Raw genomic sequence first — 21,068 nt, forward strand, 5'->3', positions numbered from 1 at the left:
CCGTCAGGGGGGTTTCTAACAAACTTTAAAGCAATAAAAAAGAGTCACAAATATGCTGACTATGTCTATTCAGTGGTAAATAAGTTGATTTTTTTTTCCATTCCCCGAAAAGTTTAGATTTTTGGAGATAAGAGGTTTTGGTCAAACGCCAGCAATATGAGAGAGCCAGAGGGAGCGAGAAAGAGAGAAAGAGAGAAATCCACTGTTGCATCTTGAGTTTTACAAACTGCTGACCTATATTCTAAAAGAGCAGAAACACAAAAATGGGACAAAAGGCATAATTGTGGCTCTTCAAAAAGATTTTTCATCAACTCGGCTCCTGAGTAGGGCAAGGTTGAGTACCACTGCTCTAAATACATCGAAACACATTTCAAAACATCTAAAACACTTTTAAACACTCTGTTTGAGGATGTCATGCCGATTATGCCGCTTTTAAATGGCTGTGGGCAGACAATCTGACTCTCTGTAGAGTTAACACAGTGAAATAACTCCAACATTGAAGACCATTTAACTCAGAATGGAGTAAAAGTTACAAATCAACTTAACACTGAGATATCAAAACAGTTTTTACTGTGTTTTGAGAGTAAATTCTAGACCTGCCCTCTTTCATGTTCAATCTGGCCAATTATATGTCCATGTCTATTAATGTGCACTGTCCCCTACCTCACCAATAAATGAATAAATGAGAAATCAAGGATAAGCACTCTTAAAACATGCCTTTAGTAAATCCCTGACATAATGAGATCTGCAGCCTGCTGCACCAGCTATCCACATAAAATACGTCTTACCTTAAGGCGTGAAGTCCACACTAAACTCTGATAGTCAAGCTGTAACTAAAGTTGTATTGTTTTGGGTGCACCACAGAGATCATAAAAAAGTAAAGAAAATGATACAAGTGGGCTGAAAGAACCCATTGGATTGCTAGAAACCAACATTTTAAAGCCTTGCCCAAAGGTTTTAGAAGTCTAGAAGTAGTAAGAAATGTATTTAACAGCCTGTTGGTGCTCTCTGCCTTAATTACACATCACAAACTATGGAAGCATTTAGCTAAGGGACGACATTCACTGAGCTTAAATCTCTGTTGAGGTGAAATGAGACTGTGCTCATCATCCTCCTTCCTCATCTCCCCTGTGCTCCACGTCTCTCCAGTGTCATAACAAAAGCATCATGCCAAACTGAACTGAGGTATGCAGGTAGACAGACTGGAAAAACTTTCTTCTGACTCTTCCTTCTGTTTTGACTGCTGACTCATCGCTCCAAACAAGCACACAGCGTCTCTAAATCTTTACTCTCACCCCCTGCCTGTGTCACCCCCGTGTCTCTGCTCTACACTCTGTCTCACCTTTCTCCCATCACAGCCAAATCTGAGCCATTTCTTAATCCACCTTTTACTGACCTAATAAAGCCTCCTCATGTTATTTTAGACCAGCCTGTCGCTCTGTCTCCATGTCTAAATGTCTCTCTGCAGACCCTGTAAATCATGCATCACGCTGCAGCACCTGCTTACTATGCGCTCTGCTAATGAGCACATAATCAAATGTATCCTTCCTATAGAACAGCAGGCGGCTTGATTAGCATTAATGTGTGTTCATCCTAAAATCAACATTCTGAAATATGGAGACAATTAAACAGAGATTATCTCAGGCCCAGCTGAGACGAGGTGACTGGAGTGTGTGTCTCTATTCTGTGTGATCACGTCTGCAGATCTGTGATGTTTTTCTTGAAAACTGAAATGTGACCGTATTGGCTTCCTTCTGGTTGCCTGTGGAACGACTTGAAGATCCCAGGAGGAACTTTAGGTTTGTGCCAATTTCAGCACTCCCTGTGGATCTGGTAAAACTTCTAGTTTATTGTTTGGCCATTATTGTGCTGTGTGAGCCAGAAAATCGTTCCCACTCCTGTGCCTGCTACACCAGCTATATGCAAGCTACATCCCAAATCATGGTGAAAAGTCTTCTCTAAACCCTTTGTGAAACTAGTTTAGTCATAACTTAAATGGAATTATGTTTGGTTGCACCACAGAGATGTAAAAGTCTGGACTAGTGAAGTGTAATGTCCAAAATAAGTAAAAGACTGTCGCAGAAAGGACATTCATTTATCTGACCAATCAGATAAAGTATTTTCAGCCTCCTAAGACCATTCATGCACATTACATTTTGGCTTTCCTAGATTATAGTAATCCTTTTTGGTATAAGAATTGATAAAATAATTCTCCAAAACGTCCATTCAAGTTTAAGGAGAATCTGCTTGGAAAATACCAAATTATTTTTATGGAAATTTAGAGGATATGTTTGTATATTTTGGAGAGTTTCATTGCTTTGAATTTATTTACATTTTCTTTTTTTATCTTGCATTTTCATGGGATTATGGGGAATTTATTAAGAAATTTTGGGGGAACTTGATTGGGAATTTGGGGTTCAGGTTCATCCTTTTAAATTTTCAAGATTTTTCATAGAAAATTTTAAGGGGGTTGGATGTTTCCATTATTTTCATGGAATTTGGGATTTTTTTTTTTTTTTGTTGAAAATTTCTAGAATTTGCAAAGAAATTTAAGGGTGAATTTGCATGAAAATTTCCAGGGATTTGCATGGAATTTCTTTTTATTGGAATTTTCAGGCTTTGTAAGGGAGTTTCAGTGAAAGATCTGAGGGTTATCTAAAGAAATATGTGGGTACTTTCCATGGGATACTTTAAAAATATGTTTAAGAATTTTCCATGAAATTTTAGTTTTTCTTAATTATGGAATTGTTTGGGTATTGGAAAGGGAAGTTCCTGGGAAACTCCAAGACTGATGTTTTAATTTATTCAACCATATTTATCCCAAATAAGTGGGAGAAAATAAAAATGCTCTCGATTAAAGGCTCAGGTCTCAGGAGGTTGTTGCAGTGCTGCTGGATTATCTGTGAGCAGCTATAAATATAAGGGATATTTCAGTATTGTGAAGTTGGGTTGTTTGAGGTACTTGGCGGTATATTTGCATTAGCCTACAGAGATTTCAGTGTTGTGCCCCTTTAACCCATAAAGGTTGTGCGGGGCATTTTGCAGCCTTTTGGATGACTTTTTTTTTTTTTATCTTAACTATGTTAATACTAACGTGAATTTTGGAGAATGTTTTTATTTACAATAGAATTTTGAAATTTTAATATGAGAACCTGTAACAGGTCAATAATAAGCCCTGTACACTTTTGATGTGACTAAAAATGCCCCATTGAAACCCATTAAATCACATATGTTAGGAGTCAGTCTGTTTCACGTCCAGTGAAAATCTTCTAACTCTGGATGGCCTCTACGGAAATCCAGCTGTGTTTTAGGTTAATAATAAGATAAAACATCAAGATTCATCTGTGGGTTTTGCATTATTTGACACAATGTTTCTTCAAATTTTTTTTTTTTTTTTTAACTTTATTATTCTTTCACTGAAATCCTGGTCTCCTGCTTTCCCTCCCCACTCCTCCCCCTGACATCATCTCTCCATTCTTCTTACTTGTCTCCTTTGCTGCGGGCGATGCCGATGAGCTTCTCAATGCCTCCGGCGTCCCTCAGGGCCTTCGTGTTCTCCATGTTCTTGGTGATGACCTCGTGCAGGGCGCAGCAGATAGCCGTGATGGTGTCGTCCGACATGGTCTTCCCCATCAGGGCGCTGGCGTTGCTGCCTCCACCTCCCCCGCCGCTGGTGTTGTTGTTGTTGCTGCCTCCGGGCAAACGGTGCACCAGGTCCCTCATTGCGTATTTACCTGTGAGCACAGTGAGGAACAGTGAGGAGGTGTGGGAGTTGATTTGAATTATGTAGGTATAAAATGATCAGGAGGAGGCAGACGATGTTAACTTTTATAATCAGTCTTTAAAGGTCATTTTTTTTTCTTTTGCTGGCCTTTAAATCTAGCTTGGATTTAGATGATTTAAAACAACCTGATCTATGTTAATGTTAATTCTCTTTAAACTCAATTAACTAAACTCTGACATTAATATAAAAGTTAAACGCTCGTATTAATGCAATGCCAACATGCTGGAAGTTAATGACTGGATAGTTCAGTGGTTTACAAACACACATTTGTCAGAGAGTTTATTACTGAAGATCTATTTTAAGAACATTATAGACCCTTATACTGGAAAAAAAGTCATTAGCAAACATTTTTTTTATCAGATTTTTTTTTTTTTTGATGAAATTAACATGGCCTTGCTCCCACTATAATTGAGATTCATCGCCCTTTATTGACCTCCCATTAATCCCTTCCTTCATTTAGCTGATCGTAGACTGTTTCTAGCCTTAAAATACATGTGAAAGCTTTAACTGCCTTTGAGTGCCCAGGTCTACCACTTTGAGGCCTTGTAAGTCTGACTAAAACAAGCAGTTCTGCATTCACACTATGACAGCACACAGAGAAGCTGCTTAGCTCACAGCTTCAAACAGAGTAGTGGAAGGAGGCATGAGGTTGTTGCCATGGGGACGAGCAGAAAAGCAGTTTGCTGCATCATCCAGTCTCTACAGGAAAATCATCCTTAATTCTGTTTAAAGGAGATCTGAATACCTGCAAACATCCAGTTTAATCAATAGTTTAATGTAGCAATGAGCAGGATTTTAATACTGGGCTTCATAATGTTTACCTGAGAGAATAATTTAACACTATTTACTTAAAAACATAAACATGGCAAATTGTTTTAAAGGGCATATCTACATTTTTTACAGTATTTACAGATTAAAATGGTTGAAAAGGTTGTCTAAAAGTGGCAACTTTGGGCAAAAAATGTAGCCAAATTTGGTTAAATAATGGCAAAAGTGGAATAACTGCAAAAGGGGCCAAAATCGGGTGGAATCAGTGATGAAAAGTTTTCCTAAAGTGGCAAAACTTAGCCAAAAACAGTTATATAGTGACAAAACTGGTAAAACAGAAGCAAAAATGAGCAAAGGAAGGCAAAAGGGGCAAACATGGCCAGGAAAAAATAGGAAAAATGCTTTTAAAGTGGCAAAAAGGTGTCTAAAAGTAGCAAAAATAATAAAGTGGACAAAAAATTAAATTTATGGTGGCAAAATTGTGATTACAGCAGCAAAAATGAGCTAAGCAGGGCAAAAGGGACACAAATTGTTGGAATCAGTGACGAAAAGGGTCAAAAAGTGGCAAAAATAGGACAACAGCAACAAAAATCAGCTAAACAAGTCAAAAGGAGCAGAAATGGGCAGGAAAGAATGGTAAAAAGTTGTTAAAGAGTGGCAACTAGTATAACTCCACCTATAGATTTGCTCTGATTGTTCGAGAGGTTGAGTTTGGAGTTAATTATGCTTCATTCAGACTAACAACATGGAATCAATCACATAGCAGACTCACACAATATATATAAATTGCTAATAATAAAAATAACAGTGATTTATAATGGCTCCAGATCTTACCATTCATGCATAACAGTCAACTCTTTGGACCAGTTTCTTTACCAACGACCCATCACTTCCAACAATGCGATCAGGCTTAATCTGTGTGCCTTAAGACCCTTTGCAAAGCTGTGAACATGTGGCGTTTATTCTTATGATGGGACAACTCACCAATAAGCTCCTTGTTCCTGATGTCCAGAGCCATGTTTCTCAGCGCAGTGGCCACGGCACAAACCACCCGGTCGTTGTCTATCCTCAGCAGCTCCACCAGGATAGGGAGACCCTTCTCTTTTCGCACTGCAGCACGAATATACACCGACCACTGTGGGGAGAGAAGGGAACACAGGGTTGTCATCTGTTACTTAAAATCAATCTCACTAATATTGAAAAAAAAAAAAAAAAAACACAGACAGGAAATAAGAAACTGCCAACCAGACCTGTGCTGACAAAGACACACACCAACATTCATTTAAAAATAGAATATAGAGCTTTCATTATAATGTATTAAATGCAAATAGAAATGGTTATTTTGTTTAGTTAAACACACAAATTTAAGCTATTTTAATGGAGTAAACAGTAGTCTCAGACTATTTTAGCATGTGTTACTTGCATATCTTTTTTTGTGCAGAAATGCATTCAGTAAATACTGTTGAAAATTTGTAGGAAACACTTACAGCCAATTATATGAACTTATTTCTTACAGGGATCTTAAAGACCCTGTAAAGTGAAATCTAAAAGTTATGTCTTAATTCTCTAGATAAGATAAGATAAGATGTTGGAATAAGGTCGCTGTAAACATTTGAAAACACTGAGATCTGCATGTGACTGAATTCTGGATATAGAGTATTAGAAAGTTCTTCACCTCTTTCCTGGCTGGGCATACTTTAGGTGGGGCAAATATGTCAGATACAGACCTTTGTTTTAAATCAGCACTATTGCTTTCCATCTCGTACTGAATTGCTACTGTGTGTCATTTTTATATACATTTATATTTTTAAAACCATCAGAGCCAGTAGGACCTGGGCATGACCCACTATTAAATGAAACACATGCCTGAAATATTGAAGACATGATCATCTAAATATACCGCTGCCATGTGTGCTCCCACCTCCAGTCACAAAGCAGTAAATCGATGTCTGAAACAACACTCCGGCTGGCTGGAGCGGCGGTATTTGAGGAGCAGAGGTGAGTTTGAAATGTCATTTTAAATGTTACAGATAAGATCAGACATAAGCGCAGCACACCTTAATATTGGAAACCATTAAATTACCTTACAAAAGTGTATAAAATAAGTCAATGCTTACCCATTACACAATGTGGAGAAAGCTCATGGATGTCAGATTTTTGGTCCATTTGTCTGCTAATCATTCCTGCAAAGTAAAACTACTCTCTTGCACATGTTTTGTTTTACTAAACTGTTGTAGTTTTCAGTCTGATCACCCTGTTAGACAGAGCAGCATAAGCTGATATTCCTCTGGAATTTATATTTCTTATTTGGTTATTCCTGTAGCAGCCTTTAACAACTTTATAAATAATTCATGGTAAAAAAAAAAAAAAACTCCCACATGTTCAAACCCTTTCTGCTGTGCAAATCAATAACGTATCGATTTACACAGTATAAAAAATATTGCAAAATAAAGAATGGTTTTGTCAGCTATGAATGACAATAACAGACTTCCAAACATTAACATGTCTGATAATAATGTGCTTTCTCTAATATGGTCAGAACAGCAGTAGCACCCGTGTGCAGTCTTTACACACTATAATTGATTTGCCGCATGCATAGAGGCAAAACTGGCTCAAAGTGTGCTAAGACGCCGAACTTTTTACGCATGTTAGAACAGGAATATGATGAGTGCAAGTTCATTTGTTGATATGGTGCAAAAATGCATAATGTCATGCATGCTAAATCCATGCAAATCCTGGTGCTATTAGTGCTCAATTCATTCTTTGTGAGAGTGTTTTATCATCTTAGTTTTCCTTAATGTCTTCTTTCCTTCTGTCATTGGATCTTAAGTTCACAATACCTCTTATTTCAATGTCGACACTTGTCTTGAGTCGGCACCCTGAGGTCCCAAATACAGAGCTGCTTCTGCAGCCTTCATAGATCAGTGCTACTCAACCTTATTCTACCAAAGAGCTACATTGGCTATTCAATTGGAGGCCCTGGGGCTAGGTCAGGCCCCCAAGGTCATTTTTAGTGGCCCTTTAGGTAGACTACTTTTGTTTGAAGATGATTCAAACCATTTTCAAATTTAAAAAAATGTACGTTTATTGTATTTACATTACCATTGGTGATGTTTATTTTCCCTATTTGTTTGTCCCACCTCAAAGTGTTGGAGTTACGCATGTTTATACCCTTTTATTCCTGCCAGACACATACACTGCTTCCCACGTTGATGTCTCAGCATGCACATGTCAGCACCTGCTGTCATGATCTTGTGAGCACAGAAGACCAATTGGCTCTGATTTTGGGCAGGCCTCATGTTCTGAACCATAACCCTAACCCTAAGTCATGGCAGGGCTTGCACAAAACAAATGAGAGGTAAATCAGCATCAGGACTAGTGGCATGAATTTTAGGCAAAAAGATAAAAGCCTTTTACTCCTGCAAAGACTGTCAAGAAGTGTGTGCTTGCATCTATTAAAAAGGTTGTTACAGATGATAAAATCCAAAACAGTTTGATTGACTGAGGCTATAAAAATGGTTACACACACTGTACGTCGTGAAATATCTCCCTTCATATCCAATGGTTTCTCAGGAACTGGCCGCCATACCAGACTAATTGAATAGCCCTGCTTTAATGAGAGGCACAATCCAAATCCAGGATGAAAGGTAGATCATAGAACAGTTAATCCTAGTTGAAATTAAATGAAACAATGAATTGTTGGATAATTGGTGGGTTAAATGGGATGCTCTGGGCTGAAAAATGTCTGTATAGTGTCAGAAGAAAAAATATGTCACAGATAATGAGCATATATTTATTTCATTCATCGCTGACATCCAGCCAAAACCTTGTATCTTCATTTTTCATGGTTTTAATTTGTTTTTATAAATCAGTGTGATTGGTCAGTGTTTTTTTTTTTTTTTAATTAGAATGTGCCGAGTTTGAGCTATGAGATGCTTTTCAAAGAGCTGATGAATTGTGGTTGGCTATTTGGATATTTATATCTCACATTGGGCCATTTACTGTAGTTCTGTGGCTTTATTAACATAAAAAAGATGCTTTCTCATTTTTTTCCCACTCATTATTAATTCTTTCGCTAAAGGGGGAGGGGCCTCATGTTTGTCTTTGCCCTGGGCCTCCAAATGAATTAAACCAGCCCTGCCTCACACCTGCAGCTCTCCCAGACACATGGTTCCACCCTGCCACCTAGCTTTGGTTTTATATTTCTGCTCTTTTGACAGTGTTTGTTGTCAGTAGTACATTAAAGGTCAAATAAAACACCCATGATTGGACAAGTTTCACTAGATTTTGCGTTATCTCAACAAATGATCTGTGTGTATTTGGCTTTTAGGAGTTTTTTTTTCCAAGTAAGCCAAAGAGCTGCTACTGGTCATTAAAGAGCCGTGGGTTGAGTATCACTGATATAGATGGTATTTATATCAAAGCACTAGATTACAGCAACCTTAATCTAGTCTTTTAATATGCATTACAAAAAACAGTTTTTTTCACAACAGAGTTGTGTACCAAACTTTAACACATGCAGCAAGTGTTGGAAAGTTTGCTGTCACAGCCCAAAAACTGAGGGAAACGATAGGCAGTTAGGTATTTCTGCAGTTGTTCAGCCAATATTTCTTTCTTTCCCGGCCACTGTTTGGCACCCACTGGAATTTTAATGCACTTCTGCAGATGCCTGTTAGTGTCTCAGGGATATCAGCACAGTCCTTACCTTCCAGCTGCCAGCAGCCAGGTTCTGCAGAGCCCCAGCTGCTCCCTCCAGGGTGTCTGGGTTGGAGCACTCAGACAGCAGAGTGAGGTAAGGCTTGACGATGGTGGGGTGCCACAACATCTGGATGCCTTTCGGGGGCTCCGCCAAGTCTGGAAATGGGCCGACGCCATCCCACTGCGGAAGATGAGACACGATTTAGAATAGAAAAGCATTTTTGAATTCCGTGTGAGGAGAGGCTTGACAGCGGTGGGGTGCCAGCGCGGTCCCCTCAGGCAACAGCAGGAAAGGAGGGAGAGAGATTTACTATTCATAAAGAGTGTATAAATAAGGTGGCATTCATCTGTTTGTGCATTCTGTTTTTCTGTCTCCTCTGTAATTGAAATCTGACATTTCCTCCTGCAGTGGGGATGCATTTGAAAAAAAATTATCACATGCACACAAACTGCGCATGAGCAATTACTGTGCAAGCACTGAATCTTAAATATAAGCCATCTCTGTGACACATTAATACCCACACAGATGTAGTACTGACATTTGACTCTGGAACAGTAGGTGGATTGTGGAAAAAATTCACAGCAGTTTGCAAACATTTTTTTTTCATTTGTAATAAACAAGACATGTTGGATCACATAACATATTTCTTTTACAGGTCTAAAGTGTTCAAATAATGACACTGAGGTCATACTGACATATTAAAACAATGTGCCAGGAGGTTTTTTTTTTTTTTTTCTTTTTACAAACTAAATTAAAGGAATATGTTGCTATTTTTTTAGTTGGGTTTTAGGAGGTACTTGGCAATAGTAACTGCATTAGCCACAAGAGATTTCAGTCTGTGTTGTCCCCTGAAGGAGAGCATGCAAGTGGTAGCTACCAGCAAGAAAGCAAGGCTATACAACATGACAGATGGGTACAGCTGCTCTGGATAATTCGGTGAATTTTAGGGCAAAATAGGTAAAAATCTAAGCTAGTTTCATGTACGCCACACAGAAGAAATTTGAAGCAGTGTGTTTTTTAAAAAAACTCCAGTGATGTTGGTCTTCTATACACCTTTTCAGGCCTGGAGTGGCTGATCCGAAGAACCGGGAGAGTTTACGGTGGGCTGGACTGGGTCTTGGGCAGGTAGGGGCCGGTGCAGGTACCAGTTGTGTCTGGGGCCTGCGCCTTCATCCTGCACCTCGCGATGATGTCACAAACACTGTTGACTCTGTAAAAAGCTAACGGGTTCGCTGCCTAATGGTGTGAGCTTTCAGCCAATCAAAACACGATATGTCATCCAAGCCAATCACAATGTGTCACGTCATCAGCAGGCGCAGGTCCCCTAACAGATCTGTAAGCCCAGACACATCTGGTGCATACACCAACAGCGAATAGATAATATAGGCTGCACTAGCCAAGGATAGAAACAAGCAAGAGCACTCATTGTTGGGGTTGCATTTCCCCTCATAACTCCTGTCACTCTTCTGCATCCCTCTCACTCACTCTTTCTCTCTATCTCTCTTCATGCATCTACCATGTTAGTCACACCTGCATGCTTGGTCTGGGAAGCACCAAAATCCCAAAATGATTCAGGAATATGTAAATAAAACAAGCCTGGTGATTGGATAAAAGGTTTTAAGAAAGAAAGACAACTAACTGGTCATTGGTCGTGGATAACTGTAAGGCAGCTAGGCATAGTTTTTGCCTTCCTGGCTGCCTTAGTATACTGGCCACCTGCCAGGCAGATTGTTGGCTGTAGATAACTGTAAGGTAGCTAGGCATAGTTAGCGCTTACCTTCCAGGCAACACATCTGTGTTAGCTACCTGCCAAGCATCCCTCTGGGCCCTTTCAGTTATCCACAACCAACCTGGCAGGGATCCAGTACATATAGATAGCCTGAAGGGCAAGTGCCAACTATGCCATACTGCCTTAGAGTTATCCACGACCACAGGGCCACCTGGCAGGTAGCTAGTACATATAAGCAGCTCGGAGGGCAAACACTATGCCTAGATGTACAGTTATCTATGATCAGAGGGCTGCCTGGCAGGTAGCCACTATAAGTAGCCTGGGAGACATTAACATGTCCCGAGCATGTCTTTAGCCAACTTAAAGTCAGCTAGGCCCTATATAATGGTCCTAAGCATCCTAGAAGGAGTCTAGATTCCTACCAAATAAATAAGCTTCTCATAATCTGGAGATTCAAATGGGTTGATTTTCTTTTGCTTGCTCTGTTTTAATGTTTTACATAACCAGACTTGACTAAAGGTTGCTAATATTAAACGTATGACTAATATAGAAACTGGCAAGCAAGCTAGAAGACACCTCATTGGAAGGCGGTTGAAGGGCGGGACATGCTACCCAGGCAGCTGCTGCCTTCCAGGCGAAGTTCAGGGCGTAAAACACCATGGAGCGCAAAGCGAGTACTGGCTTCATACCTGTCCTGACAGCGTGACGTTGTGAGCTGAAATCTTTGTTTTTCCCTTAAATGCTATAACTTCAGTTTCTAAAAATCATCACCCTGGAAGGAATCTTTAAAAAGGTGCATTTTCAGTGACCTAAAACGCTGTTTGTGTGTGTACAGAAGGTTCGAAAGCACATAAAAATCTCGGTTTTCTCAGCCACCTGCATGTCTAGAACATTTATTATCATGAGTGCTTGTATCATTAAAAAGAATCTCCTTCTGTGACATCTTCTAATATGATGTCTTAATGATCTGTAATATTGCTCGCCCTCATTGTCTTTCCTTTGTTTGTCTTTTGACATCAACATACAACTTCCTCACTCCCATTTTTGTATTTTCCAACCTCCTCCCTTTACTCCAGCTTCCCTCACTCTATCTTAATATCTGCTCTACCCCTTTATTTCCTTTCCCCCTTTCCTCTCCTCCTCTCTGCTCTAATTACCCTGCAGTTGATAGAGTTTTACCCTCTTCAACAAGCTCCCAAATCGCTACTTCATGGTAATCACCCACAGCTGCACTGGAGTGGAGACAGACAGATAAAGGAGAGGGGGAGGGGTTACTTCTTATTATGACGGAGAGGTTATGATTTGTCCCTTTACAATCTGATCTCTGAGTAAGATTTAAGATCTCCTTGGTTCCACCAGGATACACCAAAAGTTACTTTGACGAATGCAAGTCAAAGGCCTGGCTCATTACTAACATTTTAAATGTTTTTTTTTCTCTCTGTCTTTTCCAGAAATGAAAGAGAAAAATAGCAAGCAGGGCTAATGAGCAATTCACCGACTGTGATCCACCGGAAGTGTTGGGTTTTTCAAACCCCGCAGCCTCACTAGAAGTTGTAAGAGACGTCTTCCACTCAACAAGAATGTGCTGCTGATTGCTTATTAGCATGACAAGAGGTTACAGCCTACTCAAAGGCAGTCGTGTAGTTTCTGCCAACTCCACAGTTCGAGGGCGCTAATTTTTTAACAGAGGATAAAACTCTTCCCCTCATGCCACAGATGGACAAACCCTGAAAATCCAGAGAGAAATACTAACTCAGTGAAACACAGCTTGATGCGAAGCTTTGATCTCCTTATCTTACTGTGTGAAAACCTCATATCGTGTGAGGATGAGATCACAAAAAAGGGAATCCAGATGACACATATTTCCACCACATCATTAAGCATTTCTCGATGCATGTAGCTATGACTCATCTTATTGAGGAGAATCTAATAATCCAGGTGGTAGGTGAATTTCTGCGGTTGACTCTGACTCAAACATCATGAATATCAAAGAAAGCGCTGGTGCATTCATAAATATTCATTTGAGAGATAGTGAGAAGGAGGTGGAACTGAGCAAATATTCCTGAACTAACAGCAGCACAGCACTGCATCACAACATGATGATTCTTCATTTAGAGAAACACATGCTCCGGTACAAGACGGTGGAAAAATCTGATACAGGTGCTGTCATTCTTTGGTCTGAAAACCCTTAATCCCTGTTTATGCAGCACCGGCATGAGCGTTGGCTTGGTCTAAGTCACACTACATGGGTTATGGGCATGTCTACCTTATTTATTTGTGCTACTTTGTAACCATTTTTCATAGTTTTCCATATCCCTTTTTATCATTTCTAATTTTAATTTATTGAAGGATAGCCCCTTAAGATGCAGCATCTCGTTTTCAAGGGGGTCCCCCATTTCTGTAAACCATTTCTGCATCTTTTAAACCCTTTTCTCCATTTTTGTTGCCAACTGTTGCAACTTGAAGCCCATTAGGTTCCACACATTTTTAATACTTTTACTGTCCATTTTTGTAAGTTCTTGTCACATTTAATCATTTTTCCCACTTTTTTGACCATTTTTTTTCATTGAACCATTTTGCCACTTTTTAACCACTTTTCCCATAACACACATTTGTGAATTTCTGCCACTCTAATGTATTTTTGTCTTGTTTAACCTCTTTTCACTCTGTTCTTCACTACTCTCGCCACTTTTTAAACCACTTTATACAACTTCATCTGCCCATTTCCACAACCTATTTTGCAACTTTTGCCCATTTTTGTATTTTGTAACCTGCTTTGTCACTTTTACCAAATTTTTGTCCACTTTAAGCCTCCTTTCAACACTTTTTTTCACAATTGTTTGGCCACTTTGAACCTATTAATGCCAATTTTTACCCATTTTGCCTCTTTTAACTCCTTCTCACCATTTTTGTTGCCAATTCTTTCCACTTGAAGCCCATTTAATTCCACTTTTAACTCATTTTGCCACCTTTTAACATGTTTTAATACTTGTTCTTTCGTTCTTATTTTTGTAACTTTTTGCCTTATTTAATCATTTTTTCCCACTTTTTGTCTTTTTGACCCACTTTGCTACTTTTTAACCGCTTTTCACCACATTCTTCATCACTCTTGCCACTTTGTACCCCCATTTATACAACTTTATCTGGCCATTTCTGCAACCGATTTTGCCACTTTGCCCATTTTTGTCTCTTTTAACCTGTTTTCACCAATTTTTGGCGACTTTTGACCAATTTTAGCAGTTATTTAATTATATTCCCATTAAAGTTGTCACAGTTCATACTGCACTTTCTGGCATCCTTAGGTTTGTGCACATCATGGCCTAGCTAGGAAGACTGACTTCACTTTTCAAGTGGTGTAGTCAGTGTGCCCATCCAGACTGTCATCCGTACCAATAGAGAGGTAATTATGTTTTAAGAAAAGGGGTTAACATCTTGAAAAATGCTATACCCCAGATGAACTGTCATAGATCCACTGCATGGATATATTACATATCTGGGAAACCTCCAATGCAAAGCACTTGGGAAGGGCAGGTTTTTTCAAAAAACAGTCTAGAGGATGACTAGACGAATATTCTGTCTTTCACATTCATTACAGGCCAATCAGAGCAACAAGACAAAATGTCTCACAAACAGCTGAGCCAATCTGTTCCCTGGTGGAGAAGGTAAGCGAAGGAAGAGAGGTAAAGGAAATCAGACAAAAGAGAAAAGAATAAATATGACACACACCTGATCATGTCCCTTCTTTTTCTTCTTCTTCTTGCCCCAGCATCCAGAACTCTCTGCGTCCTTTCCGCCGGTGTCACATAATAGACCGTCCAGCTCTTCTGACCCCCCCTGCTGGCTGTGAGATGTCTCTGCAGCCAGACGGTACGACAAGTTCCTCAAGATGCACACGCAGTTCTCCACAGTCTAATGACAGAAAGAAAGACAGAAAGAACATGTGATATTCCTCCACATTTTACACTCTCTGTTGCAAATAGCCATAGCATCATATAGCATCATTTAAACTGGTTGTTGAATATTATGATAATTACCACATTTATGATATCACAGAAAGTGTATCATTTTTCCCCTAATACAGTCTAGGCCTAACATAAAAATAGATGTTGCCAGTTCTCTAATATTTGTGCAAATTTTCATCTGATTTAATTCAAATGTTTATAATTGATCTAGGCTTATTTATTGTCTATATTCATTCATATACCAGACAACAAATCTCTAGTTTGACTTGACAGGCTTAAACTCCAGAATATGTGAAATGATGACTACATTCAGATGTATAATTTTTGTTTTTTGCCCATAGAGACTCAGTGGATTAATATAATCTACCCTCTGGTGGTTTTTCATATTGTAGAAAGGAAGTATGGCAATGTTATTTTTTCCCTGTATCATTCAGCTTTTCTCCACAATCACAGCAAACATGGACTCACAGACACATGTGCATAATGCAGACAGACAGACAGACACCCTCTAATCCTGTTGTTGTGAGTGGCTGTTCAGGCAACAATCTCAGACTTTGATCTTGAAGGATTTCTCAGGATTAAAAACATCTCCACTCCATACACATCCAACACTCAAACCCACTGATGATGGGGCTGGACAACACGAGAATCTATGCTTTCTGTCTGTGAGCAATCATGTGTTTGTTTGGGCATGTTTTTACCACTTTAAACCCTTTTTTGCTGCTTTCTACCATTTTTCTTACTTTTTGCTGCTTTTCACATGATTTGCCGTGTTTCATCAACGCTTCCCACTTTTTGTAGATTTTAACCAATTTTGCTGTGTTCCACCAATGTTTCCTACTTTAATACTACTTTTCACCCATTTCTGCTACTTCTTGCTCATTTTCGGCACTTTTACACCTTAAAACAGCTCATAACAGGACAGTCCTGGTCAAATCAAAGGGGATTTAAAGTTTGCCTCTTTTAACCCATTTTTGCAGCATTCCACATATCTTTTTAAAAATCTTTTTTGCCCCTTTTAACCACTTTTTTGCTCTTTTTCCACCAATGCCTCCCAATGTTTTGTAACTTTTTACCCATTTTTATCTGCTTCCCCCCTATGTTTCCTACCATTTTGCCACTCTTAAAGCAATTTTGCAGCTTTCCACCAATCATTCCCCATTTTTCGCTACTTACAGCTCATTTTTGCTGCTTTCCACCGATGTTTCCCATGTTTTCACCACTTTTATCCCATTTTTGCAGGCTGCCAACAATGTTTCCATTTTTTTTTTTTTTGCCTATTTTAACCCACTCTGCTCATTTCACTCTCACTTTTTTTGCAACTTTTGACCTGGTTTTGCTGCTTTCCAACAAATTATTTTCCACTTTCTTCCACTTTTAACCAATTTTTTGCTGGTTGCCACCAATATTTACCTATTTTTTTGCCACTTTTAACTATTTCTGCTGCTTTTCACCCATGTTTCCCACTTTTTGCCACTTTCAACCCATTTATTGCTCCTTCTTGCCCATTTCTGCCACTTTTTTGTCTGCTTTTAACAATTTGTGCCACTTTTTGACCTTTCTGGCCTCTTTTCAGAATCACTTTACTATTTTTCTATTAAATTGTCAAAGTTTGCTCTACTTTATTTTCTGGCTTCCCTCATGATTTACTTCTGTAAACCCATCCACGTTTTCAACAATCAAAGAAGGTAATTCTGCTATTTAGAAAAGTGGTTTACATTCTGAAAAAAAGGTTACATTGTACAATAGTATGCATTTTGTTGCTTTGATAAGAGTGAGTATTACTTTGATTAAAAATAAAATCTGGTTATCACAGCCTAACTTTACACTGGACCTTGATTTTGCTGACCTCCATGGGCCCCCAGTTTGGCTGAGCCCCAGAAAGCTCTTCTCTTTGTTTGCGGCCTTGACTAAGACTAAATTTGAAATGGCTGTTAAAATTAACACTGTTACAAATATTTGTGTACCTGAACCATTTGGATTTACTTGTATGTGCTGCATAATAAAAATGTGTTTGAAATACTTTTCTTGAATTTCTTTTCACATGTAAGTTATTTTGTCCTTAACTCTACAGCTGCCATAGTGATAGGAATATGTTGGTAAATGATGTGCTTTCCTGGGAGTGCTCATGGGAAAAACTATTAAAACAAACAAGTGAATCTTTCTGATTTTCCAGTGTGCAGTTTGTTGTTGGCCAGCTTTGATCATTACCATATGAACCACCAGAAAACCACTTATACAAATTAATATGCACATACTGTGCAAACATATGCTCTGCAAAGACACAGATAAAACACATTTGCATGTAAGTTATGTAAATGTATGTAAATTAAAGTAAGTAATCATGATGATACACATGTTGACACCACAGAAAGAACCACTAATGTTTGATTAGCTGGACTCAAACATGCAGACCCACACACTCACAGGTACTTTACATCATTTTCAATCTCTGTGTATTTGTAAGTTTCTATTCAGGCGATTTTTGTGTGTCTGTGAGATACGGCCTGTGTCAGTTTGTCAACATATGTGTGTCTGTGTTGGTTAGTTACCTTGCTGTCGATCTCACTGCTCCCCAGAGCGGTCTGGATGACGTAGAGCAGAGCGTCTGTCAGACCCTCGCACTCCCTCATCCTCCTACGAGCCTCCTCGCCTGCAGAACTCACATTCCTGTTTCACAAACAGACAGACACATGCCTCATCAATAAAAGCACAGGAGAACTGAAAATATAGCTCTGAACAGCCCAATGAGTTATACCAGAGACAGGTGCAAGAGTTTACAAAGCTTATTGTTTTATTTTTTCTATTACTTTCATATAATTATCACAGAAGACTAGCTGCACTGCATTCAACATATTCAAAATACATATGAGGACTGGTGTTTGATGGTTTGAAAAGTATTGTTTTATGTCATGTAAAGTTGTGTGAGTCTAGCAATAATACAATGGAGTGTAACACCTCCATTTGATCCACAGAGTCCTGTTCTACTTTCAAGAGAACGCTAAAAACCCAGCTCTTTAGACAATACTATGCACTAAGACTCTCCCCTGTTGTCCCCAGTGGTCAAATGAGTCTCCCAATTACAGTTGGTCTCTCACTGTCCTGCACTTCCCCTAGGATTTTCATGTTCATCTCTTTGTGAGTGACCCAGAACTTGGTACTTTGGTCATTTTAATTGATTCCTCACATTTCTGCTTGATGTTTGCTAATTCTAATTCCATACTAAAACACTCATTTTAACAGCAGAAATAAACATGCTTACAACCTGGTTCAAAAATCAGCTTTTGTTTTACAGTTGCTTACTGCAAGTCAGCACATTATAGCTGTTGTCAAGAGGCTTCAGAGCCAACCTACCTCAGCTCCACTTTTGTCTGGTTCTAGGTTGACTTAGGGTTGGTATAATACAACAATTTTAACATGGTTGTTGTGGTAAATTCGACTTGAAAGCCCCCCTCAGTAACTAAATGGCTGACATCATTCCGGCTTTGTCCAGCATTTTCTACAGTCCATGGTAATGCCCTTTAAATGTCAGACTGCTGAAGACGGCTGGGACATGCTTTCACCCTGAGTGTCAGTGAGAAATGGGAGAAGTTGCATTTAGCTTCACAATTTAGAGCCATCAGCCTTATGTAAGTCTCAAATCTGTGTTACAGATTCAAGTTATAGTGTGATGTGCATGACTGTATATGTGCATTTTTTTTTTCAGAATAATGACATACTCAGTTTTCAGTGGAATGAAAAAGCAAAGCATTGTCCAAAATGCGATGATAAGGGGCCCAGTCCAAACCATAAAAAACAGCCCCATACCATTATTCCTCCTCCACCGAACTTTGCAGTTGGGACAATGCAGTCAGGCAAGCAGGATTGTTTCCAGGGTGCGCATAGCTAAAAATCCACATATAGATAGATACATTTATGACAATACAAACTGAACACAATAAAAAAAGAAATTAACCCAAAGTAGTGTGAATCTGAATATGAGGGTGCAACATGCTTCATGCTATAAAGGAAGAGGCAGGGGTGGAGGAGGTTAAGCTTTGCTAGCAGCAGCAGGGTGGTGCAGCAGCATTAATGCAAGCAAGGATTAGTAAGACGTATATAATATTTAAACATGCCACTGTGTTGAGAGAAAGAGATGTGATTGGCTGTGGCAATAATTGGGATCAGCTGGCCATCAGCTGACTACTGTGGCCTGCATTGAACTAACATAGGCTTTATATGTAACATATGTGCTGTGATTCAGAAATTGGTTTAAATCAAAGATCGACTCTGAATGAAATTGTGACATACTGAAAGATTCACGTCTCTAGAATGAGAGCAGATGTAAACATGAGGGGTGAAATAAGCAGTAAATGAGCAGGAAGAGTCCGAAAATGTACGTTTTTATGTATGCAAGAGAGGGACAGTGAGGCAGAGAAGAAGAGACAAGACAGTGATAGCGAGGAGATAAAACACTGGAGAGAGAGGGAGAGGAGGAATAAAACTGAGATGGAGAGGGAAAAACGAGAGAGCACGAGAAAGCGAGGGATAAAAGGAGAAGGAGAATGTGAGAGAGCGAGAGAGCAGGTGGCCAGCGATATACCAGACCAGCCACAAAATATTCAATCTTTAATCAGACTCTCAGCATTCCCTAACGAGGCATGAGAAAGATGAATTAGCCCTTCGAGTTTAGAGAGCTGATCCACAAAAAGCTATCTCTTACTCACACATACACACACCATGAGCCCCACTGACAGTATGAGAAGCAGCTGAAGCCTTTGTTAGCACCGATATGTGAAGCTTATTTTCACAGAGGACAGGTGAGAAGGCCCGCTGCAACTGAGATTAATGGCTCACATATTTAGTTAGATAGAAAGACAAACAGCAGCATGAAAGGAGGAACACAGAAATACACAAGGAAAAAGCTAGATTAATTTGCAGACAGATTGTATTTTTCCCCTCCATTCATCAGTTTCTTCTCAGAAAATTCAAACTATTGCAAATGAAGGCAGACTCCGTGAGGTCGAGCATTTGGGGACTTTTGAAGCCACCATATTGGAAATCCTAACTTGATATTCAGTCAACGCCACACTAGGAAAACAACTGGTCAGCCATGTGCATCATAAAGAATAAGTCTAGACTTCTTAAATCAAAACAAACGTGTTAAAATAAATTCCCCCTATGTGGACGTATAAAAAAAGCAAGTTTTTCAGGACCTGTGATGAGAATAGGGATAAGGTGATTTTATGGTGTAACGGTTACCAACAAAGCTGTGGCTCAACTTGCCCCAGGTAAGGGTTAACACTTCATTTCCACATATATAAGGTTATGGAGGGTAGTCAACATTCCCATGGGAATCTCCATGGTGCCCGATGTGCCTGCAGAACTCCTTCCCTCCATAATATTTTTGTTCAGAATGTCCTGTGAGTACGTTGTCAAAGTTATGCTTTTGCAGTAGATTTTAGAGAGACCGTATGACCTTGATAAAACTGACCAAGCAGCTAACTGGACAGCAGGCTACAACAACTCACATTTATCAGCTTGACATGAAATGTAATATTAACCTCTTTGATATGAAATTTATCAGGATTTATCTGCTGATAAGTAGTGCTGTAAGATTGTTTTGGTAGTGCTAGATTGTAAAAAGTAAGGAAGAGATGATTAGATAAAAATGTTTTTTTTTTTTTTTTAACACAAAAATGAACATCTGAACGGCTAAAGCAGTAAGCTTGGCTTATTCAGCTGCTCATATGTCTATGAAATACATACTGCCAGTAAACACATAATCCAAGCTGCTTGATGGCAAAAACACTGAGGATATTTTCCTCTCCTCAGTGGCTACAGGTGGTTTATCAGCTTTTATCAAGGCTGTCAAAAGAAAACATTAAAATTGTAATTTATCGCAGAATTGCTGTGCTTAATCGCGATTAATCACACCCTTTTCATCGTGATTAAAATTCCATTATTTTGCATTGTGAACAATTGCATTGTGTTATTTCAGATTTTTTCTACAGTCTTAAACTAACCCCAATTGAAATTTCTTTGCTTGGATGCAAAGTTTACGAAGACAAAATCACCAACTAACAGATCCGAGATGTCTTTTTCACTTCTGATTAAAGAAGATGGCTCTTATTTATAAATGATGCG

The 21,068-nt window shown here is 39.1% G+C and overlaps 1 protein-coding gene across 10 annotated transcripts in view; it reads right to left on the reverse strand.

Annotated features, from left to right (window-relative positions):
• Positions 1-21,068, reverse strand: part of ctnnd2b (catenin (cadherin-associated protein), delta 2b) — a 273,868-nt gene that overhangs the window by 16,920 nt on the left and 235,880 nt on the right. For all 10 annotated transcript variants that reach the window (XM_041803815.1, XM_041803814.1, XM_041803823.1 and 7 more), the window contains 5 exons: positions 17,495-17,612; positions 14,707-14,889; positions 9,258-9,431; positions 5,537-5,687; positions 3,485-3,734 (listed from right to left, as the gene is read on the reverse strand). In XM_041803815.1, coding sequence (XP_041659749.1) covers positions 3,485-3,734; positions 5,537-5,687; positions 9,258-9,431; positions 14,707-14,889; positions 17,495-17,612 — 876 coding nt within the window. The remainder of the gene's footprint in view (positions 1-3,484; positions 3,735-5,536; positions 5,688-9,257; positions 9,432-14,706; positions 14,890-17,494; positions 17,613-21,068) is intronic.

The sequence above is a fragment of the Cheilinus undulatus genome, linkage group 13 (assembly GCF_018320785.1).
Source record: "Cheilinus undulatus linkage group 13, ASM1832078v1, whole genome shotgun sequence".
Taxonomy (NCBI): domain Eukaryota; kingdom Metazoa; phylum Chordata; class Actinopteri; order Labriformes; family Labridae; genus Cheilinus; species Cheilinus undulatus.